Here is an 18,877-nt window from a genome sequence, read left to right as displayed (position 1 = left end):
TAAACGTCAATATACAAAGTTAAACATTTATGAACGTATCAGTGCGTTCTTTTGTGTACGTCAAATAAGAACGTTTTTTTTTTGTCTACTCAAGTGTCATAGTTTTGTCTACGTTCTTTTGTAAACGTCAATATACAAAGTTAATAATTTAGGAACGTATAAGTACGTTCTTTTGTGTACGTCAAATAAGAACGTTTTTTTTTGTCTACTCAAGTGTCATAGTTTTGTCTACGTTCTTTTGTAAACGTCAATATACAAAGTTAAACATTTATGAACGTATCAGTGCGTTCTTTTGTGTACGTCAAATAAGAACGTTTTTTTTTGTCTACAACAAATGTCATAGTTTTGTCTACGTTCTTTTGTAAACGTCAATATACAAAGTTAATCATTTAGGAACGTATAAGTACGTTCTTTTGTGTACGTCAAATAAGAACGTTTTTTTTTGTCTACTCAAGTGTCATAGTTTTGTCTACGTTCTTTTGTAAACGTCAATATACAAAGTTAAACATTTATGAACGTATCAGTGCGTTCTTTTGTGTACGTCAAATAAGAACGTTTTTTTTTTGTCTACTCAAGTGTCATAGTTTTGTCTACGTTCTTTTGTAAACGTCAATATACAAAGTTAAACATTTATGAACGTATCAGTACGTTCTTTTGTGTACGTCAAATAAGAACGTTTTTTTTTGTCTACTCAAGTGTCATAGTTTTGTCTACGTTCTTTTGTAAACGTCAATATACAAAGTTAATCATTTAGGAACGTATAAGTACGTTCTTTTGTGTACGTCAAATAAGAACGTTTTTTTTTTGTCTACAACAAATGTCATATTTTGTCTACGTTCTTTTGTAAACGTCAATATACAAAGTTAAACATTTATGAACGTATCAGTGCGTTCTTTTGTGTACGTCAAATAAGAACGTTTTTTTTTGTCTACTCAAGTGTCATAGTTTTGTCTACGTTCTTTTGTAAACGTCAATATACAAAGTTAAACATTTATGAACGTATCAGTGCGTTCTTTTGTGTACGTCAAATAAGAACGTTTTTTTTTGTCTACTCAAGTGTCATAGTTTTGTCTACGTTCTTTTGTAAACGTCAATATACAAAGTTAAACATTTATGAACGTATCAGTGCGTTCTTTTGTGTACGTCAAATAAGAACGTTTTTTTTTTGTCTACTCAAGTGTCATAGTTTTGTCTACGTTCTTTTGTAAACGTCAATATACAAAGTTAAACATTTATGAACGTATCAGTGCGTTCTTTTGTGTACGTCAAATAAGAACGTTTTTTTTTGTCTACTCAAGTGTCATAGTTTTGTCTACGTTCTTTTGTAAACGTCAATATACAAAGTTAAACATTTATGAACGTATCAGTGCGTTCTTTTGTGTACGTCAAATAAGAACGTTTTTTTTTTGTCTACTCAAGTGTCATAGTTTTGTCTACGTTCTTTTGTAAACGTCAATATACAAAGTTAAACATTTATGAACGTATCAGTGCGTTCTTTTGTGTACGTCAAATAAGAACGTTTTTTTTTGTCTACTCAAGTGTCATAGTTTTGTCTACGTTCTTTTGTAAACGTCAATATACAAAGTTAAACATTTATGAACGTATCAGTGCGTTCTTTTGTGTACGTCAAATAAGAACGTTTTTTTTTTGTCTACTCAAGTGTCATAGTTTTGTCTACGTTCTTTTGTAAACGTCAATATACAAAGTTAAACATTTATGAACGTATCAGTGCGTTCTTTTGTGTACGTCAAATAAGAACGTTTTTTTTTTGTCTACTCAAGTGTCATAGTTTTGTCTACGTTCTTTTGTAAACGTCAATATACAAAGTTAAACATTTATGAACGTATCAGTACGTTCTTTTGTGTACGTCAAATAAGAACGTTTTTTTTTGTCTACTCAAGTGTCATAGTTTTGTCTACGTTCTTTTGTAAACGTCAATATACAAAGTTAAACATTTATGAACGTATCAGTACGTTCTTTTGTGTACGTCAAATAAGAACGTTTTTTTTTGTCTACAACAAATGTCATAGTTTTGTCTACGTTCTTTTGTAAACGTCAATATACAAAGTTGATAATTCAAGAACGTATAAGTGCGTTCTTTTGTGTGTGTCGAATTGGAACTTATCTTCTGCGACATTTTTTATATTTCAACTCGAATACCTACACTAAGGTCTTGACGTATTGGTTCTTTAACAAATGTTAACGTACAAGCCGCATTATTTTTTGTAACATCTCTATTTCGATTAGAGTTACAAAAAAAATAATTTTTTATCAGATTATTGCTTGTTTCGCGCATTATAATAGATTGTACATTCATTCGTATTACTGATAGTAGAAAAAAATAACATTTTTCAGTAACATAAGAAATATTACATCCTATAAATATTCTAGACGCGAGTTGACATTATTTAGAAAATACTCCCTCCGGCTGACTTTGACAAACGATGTGCAAAAATGAGCAGTATGAAAATTTGAGATAAACCCACTATGGCGGTGATTTTTTTCTCAACAAATACGTTTAACGGCTTCAAGTCAGTTAAACCGACACGTGGTATTATTTATTTCAACAAAATTTCGTTCTGGTAGCGTTTATTAAGATTTATTATCAAGTGGTAATGTACAATGCTTTTTATCATGAAACTAGATGCAATTCATCAATTATTATATTGAAAAAATGTGCAAAGATTCAAATTTGCTGTCATTTATACAATAAAGTGTTGCCAACCCCAATAAAACAAATTGACAGCTGACAGTTCAGGGTTAGTAGTTTCCTACAAAATATCATCAGAACAGTGTTGGACTTCGTCAATTGTGAAGAGATTTATTAGAAATTTCCTGGAAATTATCCTTTGGAGACGTCAAATACTATTACTGGTGGACGATTATCAGAATTAGCCCATTAGATCGGGTGATTTAACACCAACAGATTTCTTTTATTTGAAATAACAGGTCAACGTCAACAAGCCCAAAACGACGCTTGCATTAAAGAAGGAGAATCAACGTTGCATCAACGAAATTCGGCCACATTTATGCCGACTAGTGATGGAAAATTTGTGTCTCCACAGATTCAATTAGACTGTTTCTTTGTGTGCTTCACTCTATTTTAGTGCTTCATTTCTATCGCTTGTATTTAGCGCCTCTTTGTTGTGTTTTCATTAATAAAACGTATCTGGTTTTCAGGTGAGAATCCAGCAGCTATGCAACATGGTGGCCGAGGATTGTCCTGGCTACAATGCAGTCCATCATCTTGGTTATTATTATCTTCTATCATAATTATTTGGTGCTAATTTTCGGTGAACCATGACTAAATGTAAAGTGCTAATAATATAAACAACAAATTAAAACGGTTAATTAATATGACTTTTATCAAAATTCGAAACTTTTCGATCGGATGAAATACTTTTTCATCTAAATAATTATAACACCTGATAAAGATCGAATGAAGGTTATTATGAAAGGTAAATAAAGTTAAACACCTAAGCTTTCAAAACTAATGAAGAAAACGTCCACTAGATGCTGCTGATGCAGATATATAATAAAGGTTAATAGATGTGAGGTTATGAGGTTTAGTAGACGTTTTTAAAAGAAGAAGAAACAATGTTTTTATTGTATATATCATGGAATTTTTAATTATTTAGATGTAAATATATTCCAATCGCACTAAATGTCAAAAATTAACCTTATAATCATCCATAAAATAAAAGATAAATTACATATTTTGATCTATTTGAAATAATGAACTCAATTGTAAACTTTTTTTCCAAAAATATCCGTTTTTTCTACTACATTTTAGTATGATTGGAATAGAACAAACATATAGTGAAATCGATTACAGTATTCGTAAACAACAACGTCGATTTTTTTGACTCCAATTGTACCCGTTATTTTTACGCAAACAATTTTTGCTTATTCTAATGTTTATTCAACTGCAACGAGTAGTGCGACATTATATTACACGAGGATTGTTTGGAACATTTTCAATTTAACACGAAGAAAAATCGATTTCTTTCCGTAATCATTCTAAACAACTCCATTTTGTGTTTGTATCGTGATGCTCCGACTTAATTTAGATACCGTAAGTAACTGTTCGTTAAATGAAAACTAGCATGGTGCTTTCGTTCGTAATTCTTAATCCAAATGTACGTCAAATCAAAACTAGCTGCGTTCTTTTGGGTTAATCGAACGTACTCGTTAATATTCTTTTGTTTATATAAAATCGAAATGTATATGCTGCGTTTTGTAGCTAATACTCTAGATTTTCTTAAGTAATTATTTTCTTTATTATATCAAATCAAAAAGAGACTTTAAATTAAACGTTTGTTAAATGACAGTTGATGTACTGCGTTCTTTTAGTATTCACGCGAACGTGATGCGTTCATTTTGATATGTCTAATCAGAACCGAATTCCACGTTCTTTTGTTCACTTCCAATCATAATTTTCCGCGTTCTTTTGTGCTCGTTGCGTTAATTCCGCACGTCAAAACGTAGCTGCGTTCTTTTGGGTCAATCGAACGGACTCGTTACGTTTTTTTTGTGAAATTAGAACTAATACTGTGTATTTTGTCGAACAATTCTTTTCATTATTATGTCAAATCAAAGCGTTACGTTCGGATAGAATCAGTGTTTGTTAAATGACAGTTGACGTACTGCGTTCTTTTAGTATTTACGAGAACGTGTTGCGTTCTTTTGGATATGTCTAATCAGAACTGAATTCCTCGTTCTTTTGTTCACTTCCAATCATAATTTTCCGCGTTCTTTTGTGCTCGTTGGATAAAATCTAATATGGTGCATTAATTTAATCAATTATCGACGGTTTTCAATTTCAAATTGAATCGTATAAGCTGCGTTCTTTTAGTAAACACAGTTGCGTTAATTCCGCACGTCAAAAACTAGCTGCGTTCTTTTGGGTCACTCGAACGGACTGGTTGCGTTTTTTTTTATAAAATTAGAACTAATTCTTTGTAATTTGTTGAGTAATTCTTCTCATTATTATGTCAAATCAAAACGTGACTTTAAATTTTACATTCGGATAGAATCAGCGTGAGTTTAAGTGTTTGTTAAATGACAGTTAATGTACTGCGTTCTTTTAGTATTCACGCGAACGTGTTGCGTTCATTTGGATATGTCTAATCAGAACTTTTGTTCACTTCCAATCATAATTTTCCGCGTTCTTTTGTGCTCGTTGGATAAAATCTAATATGGTGCATTAATTTAATCAATTATCGACGGTTTTCAATTTCAAATTGAATCGTATAAGCTGCGTTCTTTTAGTAAACATAGTTGCGTTAATTCCGCACGTCAAAAACTAGCTGCGTTCTTTTGGGTCAATCGAACGGACTCGTTACGTTTTTTTTGTGAAATTAGAACTAATACTGTGTATTTTGTCGAACAATTCTTTTCATTATTATGTCAAATCAAAGCGTTACGTTCGGATAGAATCAGTGTTTGTTAAATGACAGTTGACGTACTGCGTTCTTTTAGTATTTACGAGAACGTGTTGCGTTCTTTTGGATATGTCTAATCAGAACTGAATTCCTCGTTCTTTTGTTCACTTCCAATCATAATTTTGTGCGTTCTTTTGTGCTCGTTGGATAAAATCTAATATGGTGCATTAATTTAATCAATTATCGACGGTTTTCAATTTCAAATTAAATCGTATAAGCTGCGTTCTTTTAATAAACACAGTTGCGTTAATTCCGCACGTCAAAAACTAGCTGCGTTCTTTTGGGTCAATCGAACGGACTCGTTACGTTTTTTTTTGTGAAATTAGAACTAATACTGTGTATTTTGTCGAACAATTCTTTTCATTATTATGTCAAATCAAAGCGTTACGTTCGGATAGAATCAGTGTTTGTTAAATGACAGTTGACGTACTGCGTTCTTTTAGTATTTACGAGAACGTGTTGCGTTCTTTTGGATATGTCTAATCAGAACTGAATTCCTCGTTCTTTTGTTCACTTCCAATCATAATTTTGTGCGTTTTTTTTGTGCTCGTTGGATAAAATCTAATATGGTGCATTAATTTAATCAATTATCGACGGTTTTCAATTTCAAATTGAATCGTATAAGCTGCGTTCTTTTAGTAAACATAGTTGCGTTAATTCCGCACGTCAAAAACTAGCTGCGTTCTTTTGGGTCACTCGAACGGACTTATAATTGTTGTATTGCTGTCAAATCAAAGCGTTACATTCGGATAGAATCAGTGTTTATTAAATGACAGTTGACGTACTGCGTTCTTTTAGTATTCACGCGAACGTGTTGCGTTCTTTTGGATACGTCGAATGAGATACGTTATTTCCTGAAATATGCTACACTGCAATCGATTTCGCGTCACAGTTTGTTGGTAAAAGTATTTAAATGAATCGTAATACAAAAAAAAATTGTTTTAATTATTTATGATGTATATATATACAACTAAATTGAATGAAGATAGATTTTTGTATACTTTCTGTATTCGTATTTATATGATTCGCATCTCATTCAAATATTATATTCCATATCGCGTAATTTTAGCTGTATGTTACCGAATATCCAAATCGAATTCGAATACAGAAAATTCATAATGGAAAATAGTATAGAAATTATTATTCCAACTTATACATGTATACATGTCAAGTTTATTACTAAATCAATAAGAAATTGATATATTTCCGTTTTTATTATTTCATTTTATACAATGTTGATATAATATGTTTTATTCGATTGTTGATAATCATTGTTATGTTATTTCTAAAACGAAATCATGATCATGTACGTGTGCAAAATATTTATTTATTAAAATGTACAAATTTTCATGCAGGGTTTTATTTATTTTCCCGGGAAGTGATTCCGAATCATGACGGGGATAGAAAAATATATTATACGACGTCAAGCAGCCTTCAAAGGACGTTCATAAGCCCTAATATGCTGCAGAGATCTCAAAACATTTCAAAACGAAGCTGATCTATAGATTATCCACCGAAAAATTTGGAATATATGACTACCAAGACCAGTTACGCCATTTAAGGGAATAACGTAACATCCAGGATGTAGTGAGATGAACGTCGAAGGGAATGGAGAGACCACGTGGACACAATGTCAGATTGTTGGTGACAGCTGGTCTTCTTCATATCAGCTGCAGTTAGGCAACCATTGATGCCAACACCAAGTCGTAACGTACGATGAAAAAGAAGAAGATTGTTAGTGACAAGTTGTCGAATTGTCTTAAGTGGATTTTCCTCGATCGATCCTCAATGTTTTCATCAGTTAATTGAACATTTTTACCTGTGTTTTCGGTATTTTTCACATAACCAGTTTCACGAAAATTTTTGTCCACGTGTTGACCTCTTTTAGTAACTTTAAATACCCGAATTGTCAATTTAAGAAAAAAAATCGTTTGTCTAATGAAATAATACCCACAGTTTAGTAGTACCAGATTTATTTACAAATTTTTTTAATCATAAAACACTATATTATTGAGAGAGATTGAACTGATAGCGAGTGAAAGTTTCAAAATATTCCCGGGATATTTGCGTAAGCTAAATATTTCAAATTTGCATTATAAGCACGTCTGCCGGCTGTAAAGTCATCTTGTGAGGTAAAAGGTCGGGATCAACACCAGCATATTGACGATATGATCTCGGATGGGATGCGTTTTTTCAACACCGTTTCCATCTCCTTGCGGAACATTTGGTCGATCTAGAGAAAAAGCAAAAGAAATATTATTACATAGAGAAATGATGTTTCTCACTCGATATAATATTCATTCATTAAAACTTTCATTCGTACAAAAAAATATTCATAACTTTTGAAAAAAAAAGGCGATCGGAGTTTTGTAAACTTTGAGAAGCATTTTTAGTATCGGATTTTAAGGAAAATTGCTTCATTATCGAATAGAATGTTGATAAAATCTTCAACTTTCCGATATTCATCGTTAGTTTTGTTAAAACAATTCATTCAATTAACGTGGCCAATATTACAGTCACTAGAAATAACTAGCATGGTTTAATTGCTTGTTTTATACTTAAATAGCTAAAGCTCAGAAACTAAAGCTGATAAAAAGCTAAAAACTAAAAGAATTCCTTCGGGAACGGATGTTTTATTATTATTTTGATAATAATACTTATTTTTATTAAGAAATCTATCCAAAAAAACTCAATCTTTCGACGTTTTAATAAAAATCGTGAAGGATTTCTGTATTTTGTTATACCATATTGTAAAAAATAGTAGATATTGGAATAGGAAAACTTCATTTCACGAAAAAGTCTAAGCCACATCACTATTCGTCACCTCGCCTTTCCAAATATTCATAACTTTTGAAAAAATAGTCGATGCGGAGTTTTGTAAACTTTGAGAAGCATTTTTAGTATCGGATTTTAAGGAAAATTGCTTCATTATCGAATAGAATGTTGATAAAAACATCAACTTTCCGATATTCATCGTTAGTTTTGTTAAAAAAAGTCATTCAATTAACGTGTCCAATATTACAGTCACTAGAAATAACTAGCATGGTTTAATTGCTTGTTTTAAACTTAAATAGCTACAGCTCGGAAACTAAAGCTGATAAAAAGCTAAAAACTAAAAGAATTCCTTCGGGAACGGATGTTTTATTATTATTTTGATAATAATACTTATTTTTATTAAGAAATCTATCCCAAAAAACTCAATCTTTCGACGTTTTAATAAAAATCGTGAAGGATTTCTGTATTTTGTTATACCATATTGTAAAAAATAGTAGATATTGGAATAGGAAAACTTCATTTCACGAAAAAGTCTAAGCCACATCACTATTCGTCACCTCGCCTTTCCAAATATTCATAACTTTTGAAAAAATAGTTGATGCGGAGTTTTGTAAACTTTGAGAAGCATTTTTAGTATCGGATTTGAAGGAAAATTGCTTCATTATCGAATAGAATGTTGATAAAATCTTCAACTTTCCGATATTCATCGTTAGTTTTGTTAAAAAAAGTCATTCAATTAACGTGGCCAATATTACAGTCACTAGAAATAACTAGCATGGTTTAATTGCTTGTTTTAAACTTAAATAGCTACAGCTCGGAAACTAAAGCTGATAAAAAGCTAAAAACTAAAAGAATTGCTTCGGGAACGGATGTTTTATTATTATTTTGATAATAATACTTATTTTTATTAAGAAATCTATCCCAAAAAACTCAATCTTTCGACGTTTTAATAAAAATCGTGAAGGATTTCTGTATTTTGTTATACCATATTGTAAAAAATAGTAGATATTGGAATAGGAAAACTTCATTTCACGAAAAATTCTAAGCCACATCACTATTCGTCATCTCACCTTTCCAAATATTCATAACTTTTGTAAAAATAGTCGATGCGGAGTTTTGTAAACTTTGAGAAGCATTTTTAGTATCGGATTTGAAGGAAAATTGCTTCATTATCGAATAGAATGTTGATAAAATCTTCAACTTTCCGATATTCATCGTTAGTTTTGTTAAAAAAAGTCATTCAATTAACGTGGCCAATATTACAGTCACTAGAAATAACTAGCATGGTTTAATTGCTTGTTTTAAACTTAAATAGCTACAGCTCGGAAACTAAAGCTGATAAAAAGCTAAAAACTAAAAGAATTGCTTCGGGAACGGATGTTTTATTATTATTTTGATAATAATACTTATTTTTATTAAGAAATCTATCCCAAAAAACTCAATCTTTCGACGTTTTAATAAAAATCGTGAAGGATTTCTGTATTTTGTTATACCATATTGTAAAAAATAGTAGATATTGGAATAGGAAAACTTCATTTCACGAAAAATTCTAAGCCACATCACTATTCGTCATCTCACCTTTCCAAATATTCATAACTTTTGTAAAAATAGTCGATGCGGAGTTTTGTAAACTTTGAGAAGCATTTTTAGTATCGGATTTGAAGGAAAATTGCTTCATGATCGAATAGAATGTTGATAAAAACATCAACTTTCCGATATTCATCGTTAGTTTTGTTAAAAAAAGTCATTCAATTAACGTGGCCAATATTACAGTCACTAGAAATAACTAGCATGGTTTAATTGCTTGTTTTAAACTTAAATAGCTACAGCTCGGAAACTAAAGCTGATAAAAAGCTAAAAACTGAAAGAATTCCTTCGGTAACGGATGTTTTATTATTATTTTGATAATAATACATATTTCTATTTAGAAATCTATCCAAAAAAACTCAATCTTTCGACGTTTTAATAAAAATCGTGAAGGATTTCTGTATTTTGTAATACCATATTGTAAAAAATAAAATCCAAGAGTAGATATTGGAATAGGAAAACTTCATTTCACGAAAAATTCTAAGCCACATCACTATTCGTCACCTCGCCTTTCCAAATATTAATAACTTTTGAAAAAATAGTCGATGCGGAAACGGAAATATCAAACTTTAAACACCACTGAGATTCAATAAAGATTTTTTCGCTAAAATTATAATAATTTATCACGATCAAAGCTAGAATCTAAAGCTATCCGGAAATACCCTTTCCATTAATACGAGGACGGTCCTAGAAGTACGTGGTCTGACCTAGAGATGACGATAGTTGCATAAGTACAAAATCTATAGCATAAGGCAAAAATGACAGGCATTATTTTGAAAAAAAAAAAGAAACTTTCCTTTCCTAAACTATCCAAATTTCTTGTGTTTTCTTCGTTAGACCTGGTACAATTCATTAAAGGAAGTTCTTCACTTCCATGCTTTCTAAAATCTCTTTTTCTTTTCCCAAGCACGAATCTCGAACTGTTTAACATGTTATTTGGTGTCCATATTTGTCTTTTTGGTGCGTAGAACTACTTAAATGTATTTAGGAACCGAATCTCAGTAGTTATTTTCTCTTTTCTTACGTTTACCGTTTATCACTGCAGAAAAACAGACGCAGATCGTCATCCTCCACTCCACTCCACACTGACGAATCCCTCGTCCCCGTCCTGCACATGTAGCGCACGAAATATCCATGTCCAGATAAATATTGTATAAGATAATAATCAATTTAGTTTTCCCGGAGTAACTCCCGCAGTTACCATTGAAGCTGGCTGGTGCAATAAACTGAGTCGACTCTTAATTTAAGCGTTACATTCGTATAGAATCAGTGTTTGTTAAATGTCAGTTCATGTACTGCGTTCTTTTAGTATTCACGCGAACGTGTTGCGTTCATTTTGATGTCTAATCAGAACTGAATGCCCCGTTCTTTTGTTCACTTCCAATCATAAATTTACGCGTTCTTTTGTGCTCGTTGCGTTAATTCTGCACATCAAAACGTAACTGCGTTCTTTTGGGTCACTCGAACGGATTGGTTGCGTTTTTTTTTTATAAAATTAGAACTAATTCTCTGTAATTTGTTGAGTAATTCTTCTCATTATTATGTCAAATCAAAACGTGACTTTAAATTCTTTATTCGGATAGAATCAGCGCGAGTTTAAATGTTTGTTAAATGACAGTTGATGTACTGCGTTCTTTTGGTATTCACGCGAACGTGTTGCGTTCATTTGGATATGTCTAATCAGAACTTTTGTTCACTTCCAATCATAATTTTCTGCGTTTTTTTTTGTGCTCGTTGGATAAAATCTAACATAGTGCATTAATTTAATCAATTATCGACGGTTTTCAATTTCAAATTGAATCGTATAAGCTGCGTTCTTTTAGTAAACTCAGTTGCGTTAATTCCGCACGTCAAAAACTAGCTGCGTTCTTTTGCGTTACTCGAACGGACTGGTCGCGTTTTTTTTATAAAATTAGAACTAATATTCTGCGTTCTTTTAGTATTCACGCAAACATGTTGCGTTCATAAAAGTCAAGTAAACAATTTCATCCAATTTCTTTGGTTAATAACATCGGATCTAAAATGAAGATTTTCAATATCCAATATCCAAGTTACACGAAGAATATTTAAGGTTATGTTGAAGCCGGATAATATACGGATGTAGTACTTGCAGATTGTTTTCAAAATTATCATATTTTAGTCGAAATGGCATAGAAAACGATGAAAACGAATTACTGACATAAATAAAAGTTGTTGAACAATTCAACTTCACTAAAAGGAATAAGATTGTAGTGAAAGATCTTACAAACTCATTCAAGTAGCGAACATGATGCAGTTTGAGATACAATCGAATATGAAACGAAACAATAAGAAAAAAGTAACAAGGAATTAGTAAATGAAACAATCGCAAAACGAAACTTTAGATGGTTTAGAAACCTTTGTAGGATTCACTGTAAAAAAACAAGGAATCGAAAACACACACGCGGTTAAGCCCCTGAAGATGATAACTTGATTACTGAAACGTGTATCGAGTCAATAAGTAACTTGAGTACCAATATTGTTTATATAACTATAGAAAGAAAATTTTTCTGGTGGTAAAAATGTTTTTATATTTAAAAAAATGACATAACGACCTCACGAACAACTAATCAAACGAACCCCTTCGGAAAAATTTCCAACAATTTGTCTTATTTCTTTAGTCGTTGATTAACTTATCCTTACCTCCGTAATACACCGTGACACTATCTGGTTTCGCGTTGGAAGGCACGCACGAATAATTTCCTACGTGAGTTTTGTTGGCTTTCGGGAAGATCAACTCGCTTCCCATAGGTCCCTCTCTGACGGTAGCTCCGTCCTCAAGGTCGTAGTTTATCATTCTGTCGCCGTGATACCAAAATATGTAGTCCGGTTTCTCGATAGAATTCTCCAAAACGCAGCTCAATCGCAGAGGTACTTCTTTGTTGTAAGGTATACCTTTGAATGGACCGCCGATGATTTTTGCGCGAGCTTCTGCGACACAAAATGATAAATTATCGAATTTGTTTCTTAAATTATGTAATTTATCTAAAAAAAAAATGATTTGGGGTGTGTCCAGTGTCCATCGATAGAGGTCTGGATAGATCTATCTTTTAGGAAACTTCTCAACCGATCGATGAGTGAAATTGACGTGCCAAAACCTGTCAAAATCCTTCGATTCGATCCTTTATAGCTTCAGTCCATAGTTTGGTGAGTTGTACAGATCCCCCATTTGTTCTATGTTTACTAGAACCGTATTAATAGTCGCTGAAGATGTTATCAGACTCGAGATTTACTGTATAACAACTTTCTTCATCACCTTGACTAAAGTAGTTGTTATTAATCGACTTTTTTACTTTTTTTGTTGTGATTTGAATGAATCAAAATCGATAAATTGTTACAGATCGGATCCATTTGGGCAACCAAGAAGTTTCCACAGTTTCCTTTCAACAAACCATGAATTGTTATTTGCAAATCTATTTTGTACATACTGGGGTATTATTGAAACATAAATTTGAAGCTTCCATTTGGTCGATATATTAAGTGATTTCTGAGTTTGGCTTTCTAGTTCCCATCACCTCAAAAAGAGATCCAGCAAAGTCACAATCTCCATCGAGGACTCTGGTTTGTTCGTTATTAAGTTGGGTCAGTATATATCTAACAGATCTCTTTTGTAAGTTGAAGATTCCCTCAAATTGGCAGATTTTATTGTTTTTTATTGTTTTGTAAACTTTCAAAAGCATTTTTAGTATCGGATTTTAAGGAAAATTGCTTCATTATCGAATAGAATGTTGATAAAATCTTCAACTTTCCGATATTCATCGTTAGTTTTGTTAAAACAATTCATTCAATTAACGTGGCCAATATTACAGTCACTAGAAATAACCAGCATGGTTTAATTGCTTGTTTTATACTTAAATAGCTAAAGCTCAGAAACTAAAGCTGATAAAAAGCTAAAAACTAAAAGAATTCCTTCGGGAACGGATGTTTTATTATTATTTTGATAATAATACATATTTTTATTAAGAAATCTATCCAAAAAAACTCAGTCTTTCGACGTTTTAATAAAAATCGTGAAGGATTTCTGTATTTTGTTATACCATATTGTAAAAAATAGTAGATATTGGAATAGGAAAACTTCATTTCACGAAAAAGTCTAAGCCACATCACTATTCGTCACCTCGCCTTTCCAAATATTCATAACTTTTGAAAAAATAGTCGATGCGGGGTTTTGTAAACTTTGAGAAGCATTTTTAGTATCGGATTTTAAGGAAAATTGCTTCATTATCGAATAGAATGTTGATAAAATCTTCAACTTTCCGATATTCATCGTTAGTTTTGTTAAAACAATTCATTCAATTAACGTGGCCAATATTACAGTCACTAGAAATAACTAGCATGGTTTAATTGCTTGTTTTATACTTAAATAGCTAAAGCTCAGAAACTAAAGCTGATAAAAAGCTAAAAACTAAAAGAATTCCTTCGGGAACGGATGTTTTATTATTATTTTGATAATAATACTTATTTTTATTAAGAAATCTATCCAAAAAAACTCAATCTTTTGACGTTTTAATAAAAATCGTGAAGGATTTCTGTATTTTGTTATACCATATTGTAAAAAATAGTAGATATTGGAATAGGAAAACTTCATTTCACGAAAAATTCTAAACTACATCACTATTCGTCACCTCGCCTTTCCAAATATTCATAACTTTTGAAAAAATAGTCGATGCGGGGTTTTGTAAACTTTGAGAAGCATTTTTAGTATCGGATTTTAAGGAAAATTGCTTCATTATCGAATAGAATGTTGATAAAATCTTCAACTTTCCGATATTCATCGTTAGTTTTGTTTAAAAAAAGTCATTCAATTAACGTGGCCAATATTACAGTCACTAGAAATAACTAGCATGGTTTAATTGTTTGTTTTAAACTTAAATAGCTACAGCTCGGAAACTAAAGGTGATAAAAAGCTAAAAACTAAAAGAATTCCTTCGGGAACGGATGTTTTATTATCATTTTGATAATAATACATATTTTTATTAAGAAATCTATCCAAAAAAACTCAATCTTTCGACGTTTTAATAAAAATCGTGAAGGATTTCTGTATTTTGTTATACCATATTGTAAAAAATAGTAGATATTGGAATAGGAAAACTTCATTTCACGAAAAATTCTAAACTACATCACTATTCGTCACCTCGCCTTTCCAAATATTCATAACTTTTGAAAAAATAGTCGATGCGGACTTTTGTAAACTTTGAGAAGCATTTTTAGTATCGGATTTTAAGGAAAATTGCTTCATTATCGAATAGAATGATGATAAAAACATCAACTTTCCGATATTCATCGTTAGTTTTGTTAAAAAAAGTCATTCAAATAACGTGGCCAATATTACAGTCACTAGAAATAACTAGCATGGTTTAATTGCTTGTTTTAAACTTAAATAGCCACAGCTCGGAAACTAAAGCTGAAGGGATTTCGAAAATATTAGGAGAAAATATGGAGTTGACAGAAATTTTTGACCTGTAGTGTCTATACACGGATTTTTGCGTGCATATATTGCATCTCTAATAATTAATGAAAGAAATCTTGTTCAAAACTAATTTACCGAGTTAAAATCAACGTTTAAATCTTATAATATTCAGTCTAGATCTCAATTTTCGCCTGAGCTTCGCATAATAACTAAAACGTCATTACGTTGACAATTCATTAAAGATTACAACCAGCGCTTCTGTTCCTTGTATCTCATCGCGCTAGTTAATTTCCTGTTTACGGGTTGATTCCTCTTTGTACCTGTGCAATCTAGGAAATTGTACGACGAGAATGATACAACACAGAAAAAGAAAGATGCCGCGTTGTAAAAATCACTCACTATTTTCGTATAATAGATTTAAATTTCGGTGGATACGAGTTATCGTTTTCGCTATTATTTGAAACCTGGTCGAGTTCTAAATTCCTTCTTGATAAAACGTCGAATAGAATATGCGACAGTGTATTTACTTCACTTCTAGTTGACAATATCCTTTCGGAGGATTTGTTATGTGGAAAATATTCGATTAAAAATGGAGTCTAACATATCTGACACAAAAGACGACTCCGAATCCAATAAATAACCATGTGGATGTATATCGACGCGTATATCGAATAAGCATTCTTACTACAATGGTTATTTTTTTTTATGTGGAAAGGCGAGATGTCGAATAGTGATGTGGCTTAGAATTTTTCGTGAAATGAAGTTTTCCTATTCCAATATCTACACTGGGATTTTTTATTTCACAATATGGTATAACAAAATACAGAAATCCTTCACGATTTTTATTAAAACGTCGAAAGATTGAGTTTTTTTGGATAGATTTCTTAATAAAAATAAGTATTATTATCAAAATAATAATAAAACATCCGTTCCCGAAGGAATTCTTTTAGTTTTTAGCTTTTTATCAGCTTTAGTTTCCGAGCTGTAGCTATTTAAGTTTAAAACAAGCAATTAAACCATGCTAGTTATTTCTAGTGACTGTAATATTGGCCACGTTAATTGAATGAATTGTTTTAACAAAACTAACGATGAATATCGGAAAGTTGAAGATTTTATCAACATTCTATTCGATAATGAAGCAATTTTCCTTAAAATCCGATACTAAAAATGCTTCTCAAAGTTTACAAAACTCCGCATCGACTATTTTTTCAAAAGTTATGAATATTTGGAAAGGCGAGATGACGAATAGTGATGTGGCTTAGAATTTTTCGTGAAATGAAGTTTTCCTATTCCAATATCTACTCTTGGATTTTATTTTTTACAATATGGTATGACAAAATACAGAAATCCTTCACGATTTTTATTAAAACGTTGAAAGATTGAGTTTTTTTGGATAGATTTCTTAATAAAAATAAGTATTATTATCAAAATAATAATAAAACATCCGTTCCCGAAGGAATTCTTTTAGTTTTTAGCTTTTTATCAGCTTTAGTTTCCGAGCTGTAGCTATTTAAGTTTAAAACAAGCAATTAAACCATGCTAGTTATTTCTAGTGACTGTAATATTGGCCACGTTAATTGAATGACTTTTTTTAACAAAACTAACGATGAATATCGGAAAGTTGAAGATTTTATCAACATTCTATTCGATAATGAAGCAATTTTCCTTAAAATCCGATACTAAAAATGCTTCTCAAAGTTTACAAAACTCCGCATCGACTATTTTTTCAAAAGTTATGAATATTTGGAAAGGCGAGATGACGAATAGTGATGTGGCTTAGAATTTTTCGTGAAATGAAGTTTTCCTATTCCAATATCTACACTGGGATTTTTTATTTCACAATATGGTATAACAAAATACAGAAATCCTTCACGATTTTTATTAAAACGTCGAAAGATTGAGTTTTTTTGGATAGATTTCTTAATAAAAATAAGTATTATTATCAAAATAATAATAAAACATCCGTTCCCGAAGGAATTCTTTTAGTTTTTAGCTTTTTATCAGCTTTAGTTTCCGAGCTGTAGCTATTTAAGTTTAAAACAAGCAATTAAACCATGCTAGTTATTTCTAGTGACTGTAATATTGGCCACGTTAATTGAATGAATTGTTTTAACAAAACTAACGATGAATATCGGAAAGTTGAAGATTTTATCAACATTCTATTCGATAATGAAGCAATTTTCCTTAAAATCCGATACTAAAAATGCTTCTCAAAGTTTACAAAACATCAAACAACTAAAACACTACTAGTCTGGCAATGAATTCTTCTAGGAAAATTCTCGGAAGACAATAAAAGCTGCCAATTTTAGGGAATCTTCAACTTACAAAAGAGATCTGTTAGATATTTACCGACCCGACTTAATAACGAACAAACCAGAGTCCTCGATGGAGATTGTAAACCCCATATTTTCTCCTAATATTTCCGAAATTCCTTCGATTTTCACAAAATCTCCAGTCGCTTTTCCTCCAAAACATCCCCAAACCATCACCGAGAGCTTCCACCGTGCTCTACATTTACAAAAACACTTTTTTTTCAACCCCTTCGAATGACCAATCTATAAAACCCCAAAATCTCTAGATCCATTGATCTGATCTGCTATTTCTGGGTTAGTGAGTCGTCGATCACGTTTACTGATCAATAAAATACGTTTATTTTCAGTAAATGACGTTTTTTGAAGCCTTCCTCAACGTTTTCTCTTTCTAAAGTCTCACTGGGACTAAACTACAATCATAAACATTGTAGACACTATTCATACTTTATTTCACAAGCTGGCACTTGTAAATTGTAACTTGTTGAAGTGTTTTATCCAAAAAATTTAACGAATGGATTACAACGTGGGCAAAATTTTTCGACTGGTAGTTAATATGCATTAAAAAGTACAAAATATGCTCAAAATAATAATAAATTTTGTGATTAGTGTTGATACAAACATCGAAATGATTTGATCGTCGAGGAACGTGACATGTAACAATTCATGGATGGTTATAGTTATTTATAGCATCCGAAGACAAATTTTTGAAAGCACGAATCAATTTTTTATCAAAATCGTAGTATTTACGTCTTCGGACAACACCCTAATAACGAAAATATCAAAGTTATGATTCTAAAGTTCAATTTTTGTATCAGACCGATGAGGAGAATCCGTTTTTCCAGCCGCAAGACCATCAGAAATCAGCAAAACGAAACGATTTTATCGGATACAACACGTTTACATTAGTTTGAACAATATCTCAAATTCTGATTGATTATGTACCCGCAGTTGTCCAATTTACATATGATTTATCGTTCGACCATATTTCAAATGTCGATTATAAATTTGGAATCCGTCGATCCGAGAGACCAAACAAAAATTATTAGTTAGATCCAAATCATCGACAAATTTGGAAATTTCCTTCGTATCGTGTACCCGAAATTTCTTACAAATTAATCATTAATTGATTAAAACATCACGGAATTAAAACCGTACAACAAATATTATTAACGAATAAGATGAAATAAAAGATAATGGTACAAAATGAAGAAAAATCGATAAACTAAAACACAATAAAACAATGGGAAGACGAATATTAGTAATTGCATATTCATCGACATCAAATAAGCTTTCGACAGTCTAAAGGAGGACTTTAAGTACCCCAAAAGCTG

General features: G+C 31.5%; 2 protein-coding genes across 2 annotated transcripts in view; one reads left to right on the top strand and one right to left on the bottom strand.

The window, feature by feature from the left end:
* LOC130449360 (zwei Ig domain protein zig-8-like) overlaps positions 1–6,792 on the top strand; it is a 247,648-nt gene extending 240,856 nt beyond the window's left edge. The window contains exon 8 of the mRNA XM_056787136.1: positions 3,181–6,792. Coding sequence (XP_056643114.1) covers positions 3,181–3,287 — 107 coding nt within the window. The 3' untranslated portion in view covers positions 3,288–6,792. The remainder of the gene's footprint in view (positions 1–3,180) is intronic.
* Positions 6,793–7,400: 608 nt separating this feature from the next.
* LOC130449611 (uncharacterized) overlaps positions 7,401–18,877 on the bottom strand; it is a 75,308-nt gene continuing 63,831 nt past the window's right edge. Inside the window, exons 6-7 of the mRNA XM_056787550.1 lie at positions 12,468–12,755; positions 7,401–7,677 (exon numbers count right to left, since the gene is read on the bottom strand). Of these exons, the coding sequence (XP_056643528.1) occupies positions 7,565–7,677; positions 12,468–12,755 (401 nt within the window). The 3' untranslated portion in view covers positions 7,401–7,564. The remainder of the gene's footprint in view (positions 7,678–12,467; positions 12,756–18,877) is intronic.

This window comes from Diorhabda sublineata, chromosome 10 (genome assembly GCF_026230105.1).
Source record: "Diorhabda sublineata isolate icDioSubl1.1 chromosome 10, icDioSubl1.1, whole genome shotgun sequence".
Lineage (NCBI taxonomy): Eukaryota > Metazoa > Arthropoda > Insecta > Coleoptera > Chrysomelidae > Diorhabda > Diorhabda sublineata.
This window is presented reverse-complemented; position numbering and strand designations above follow the sequence as displayed.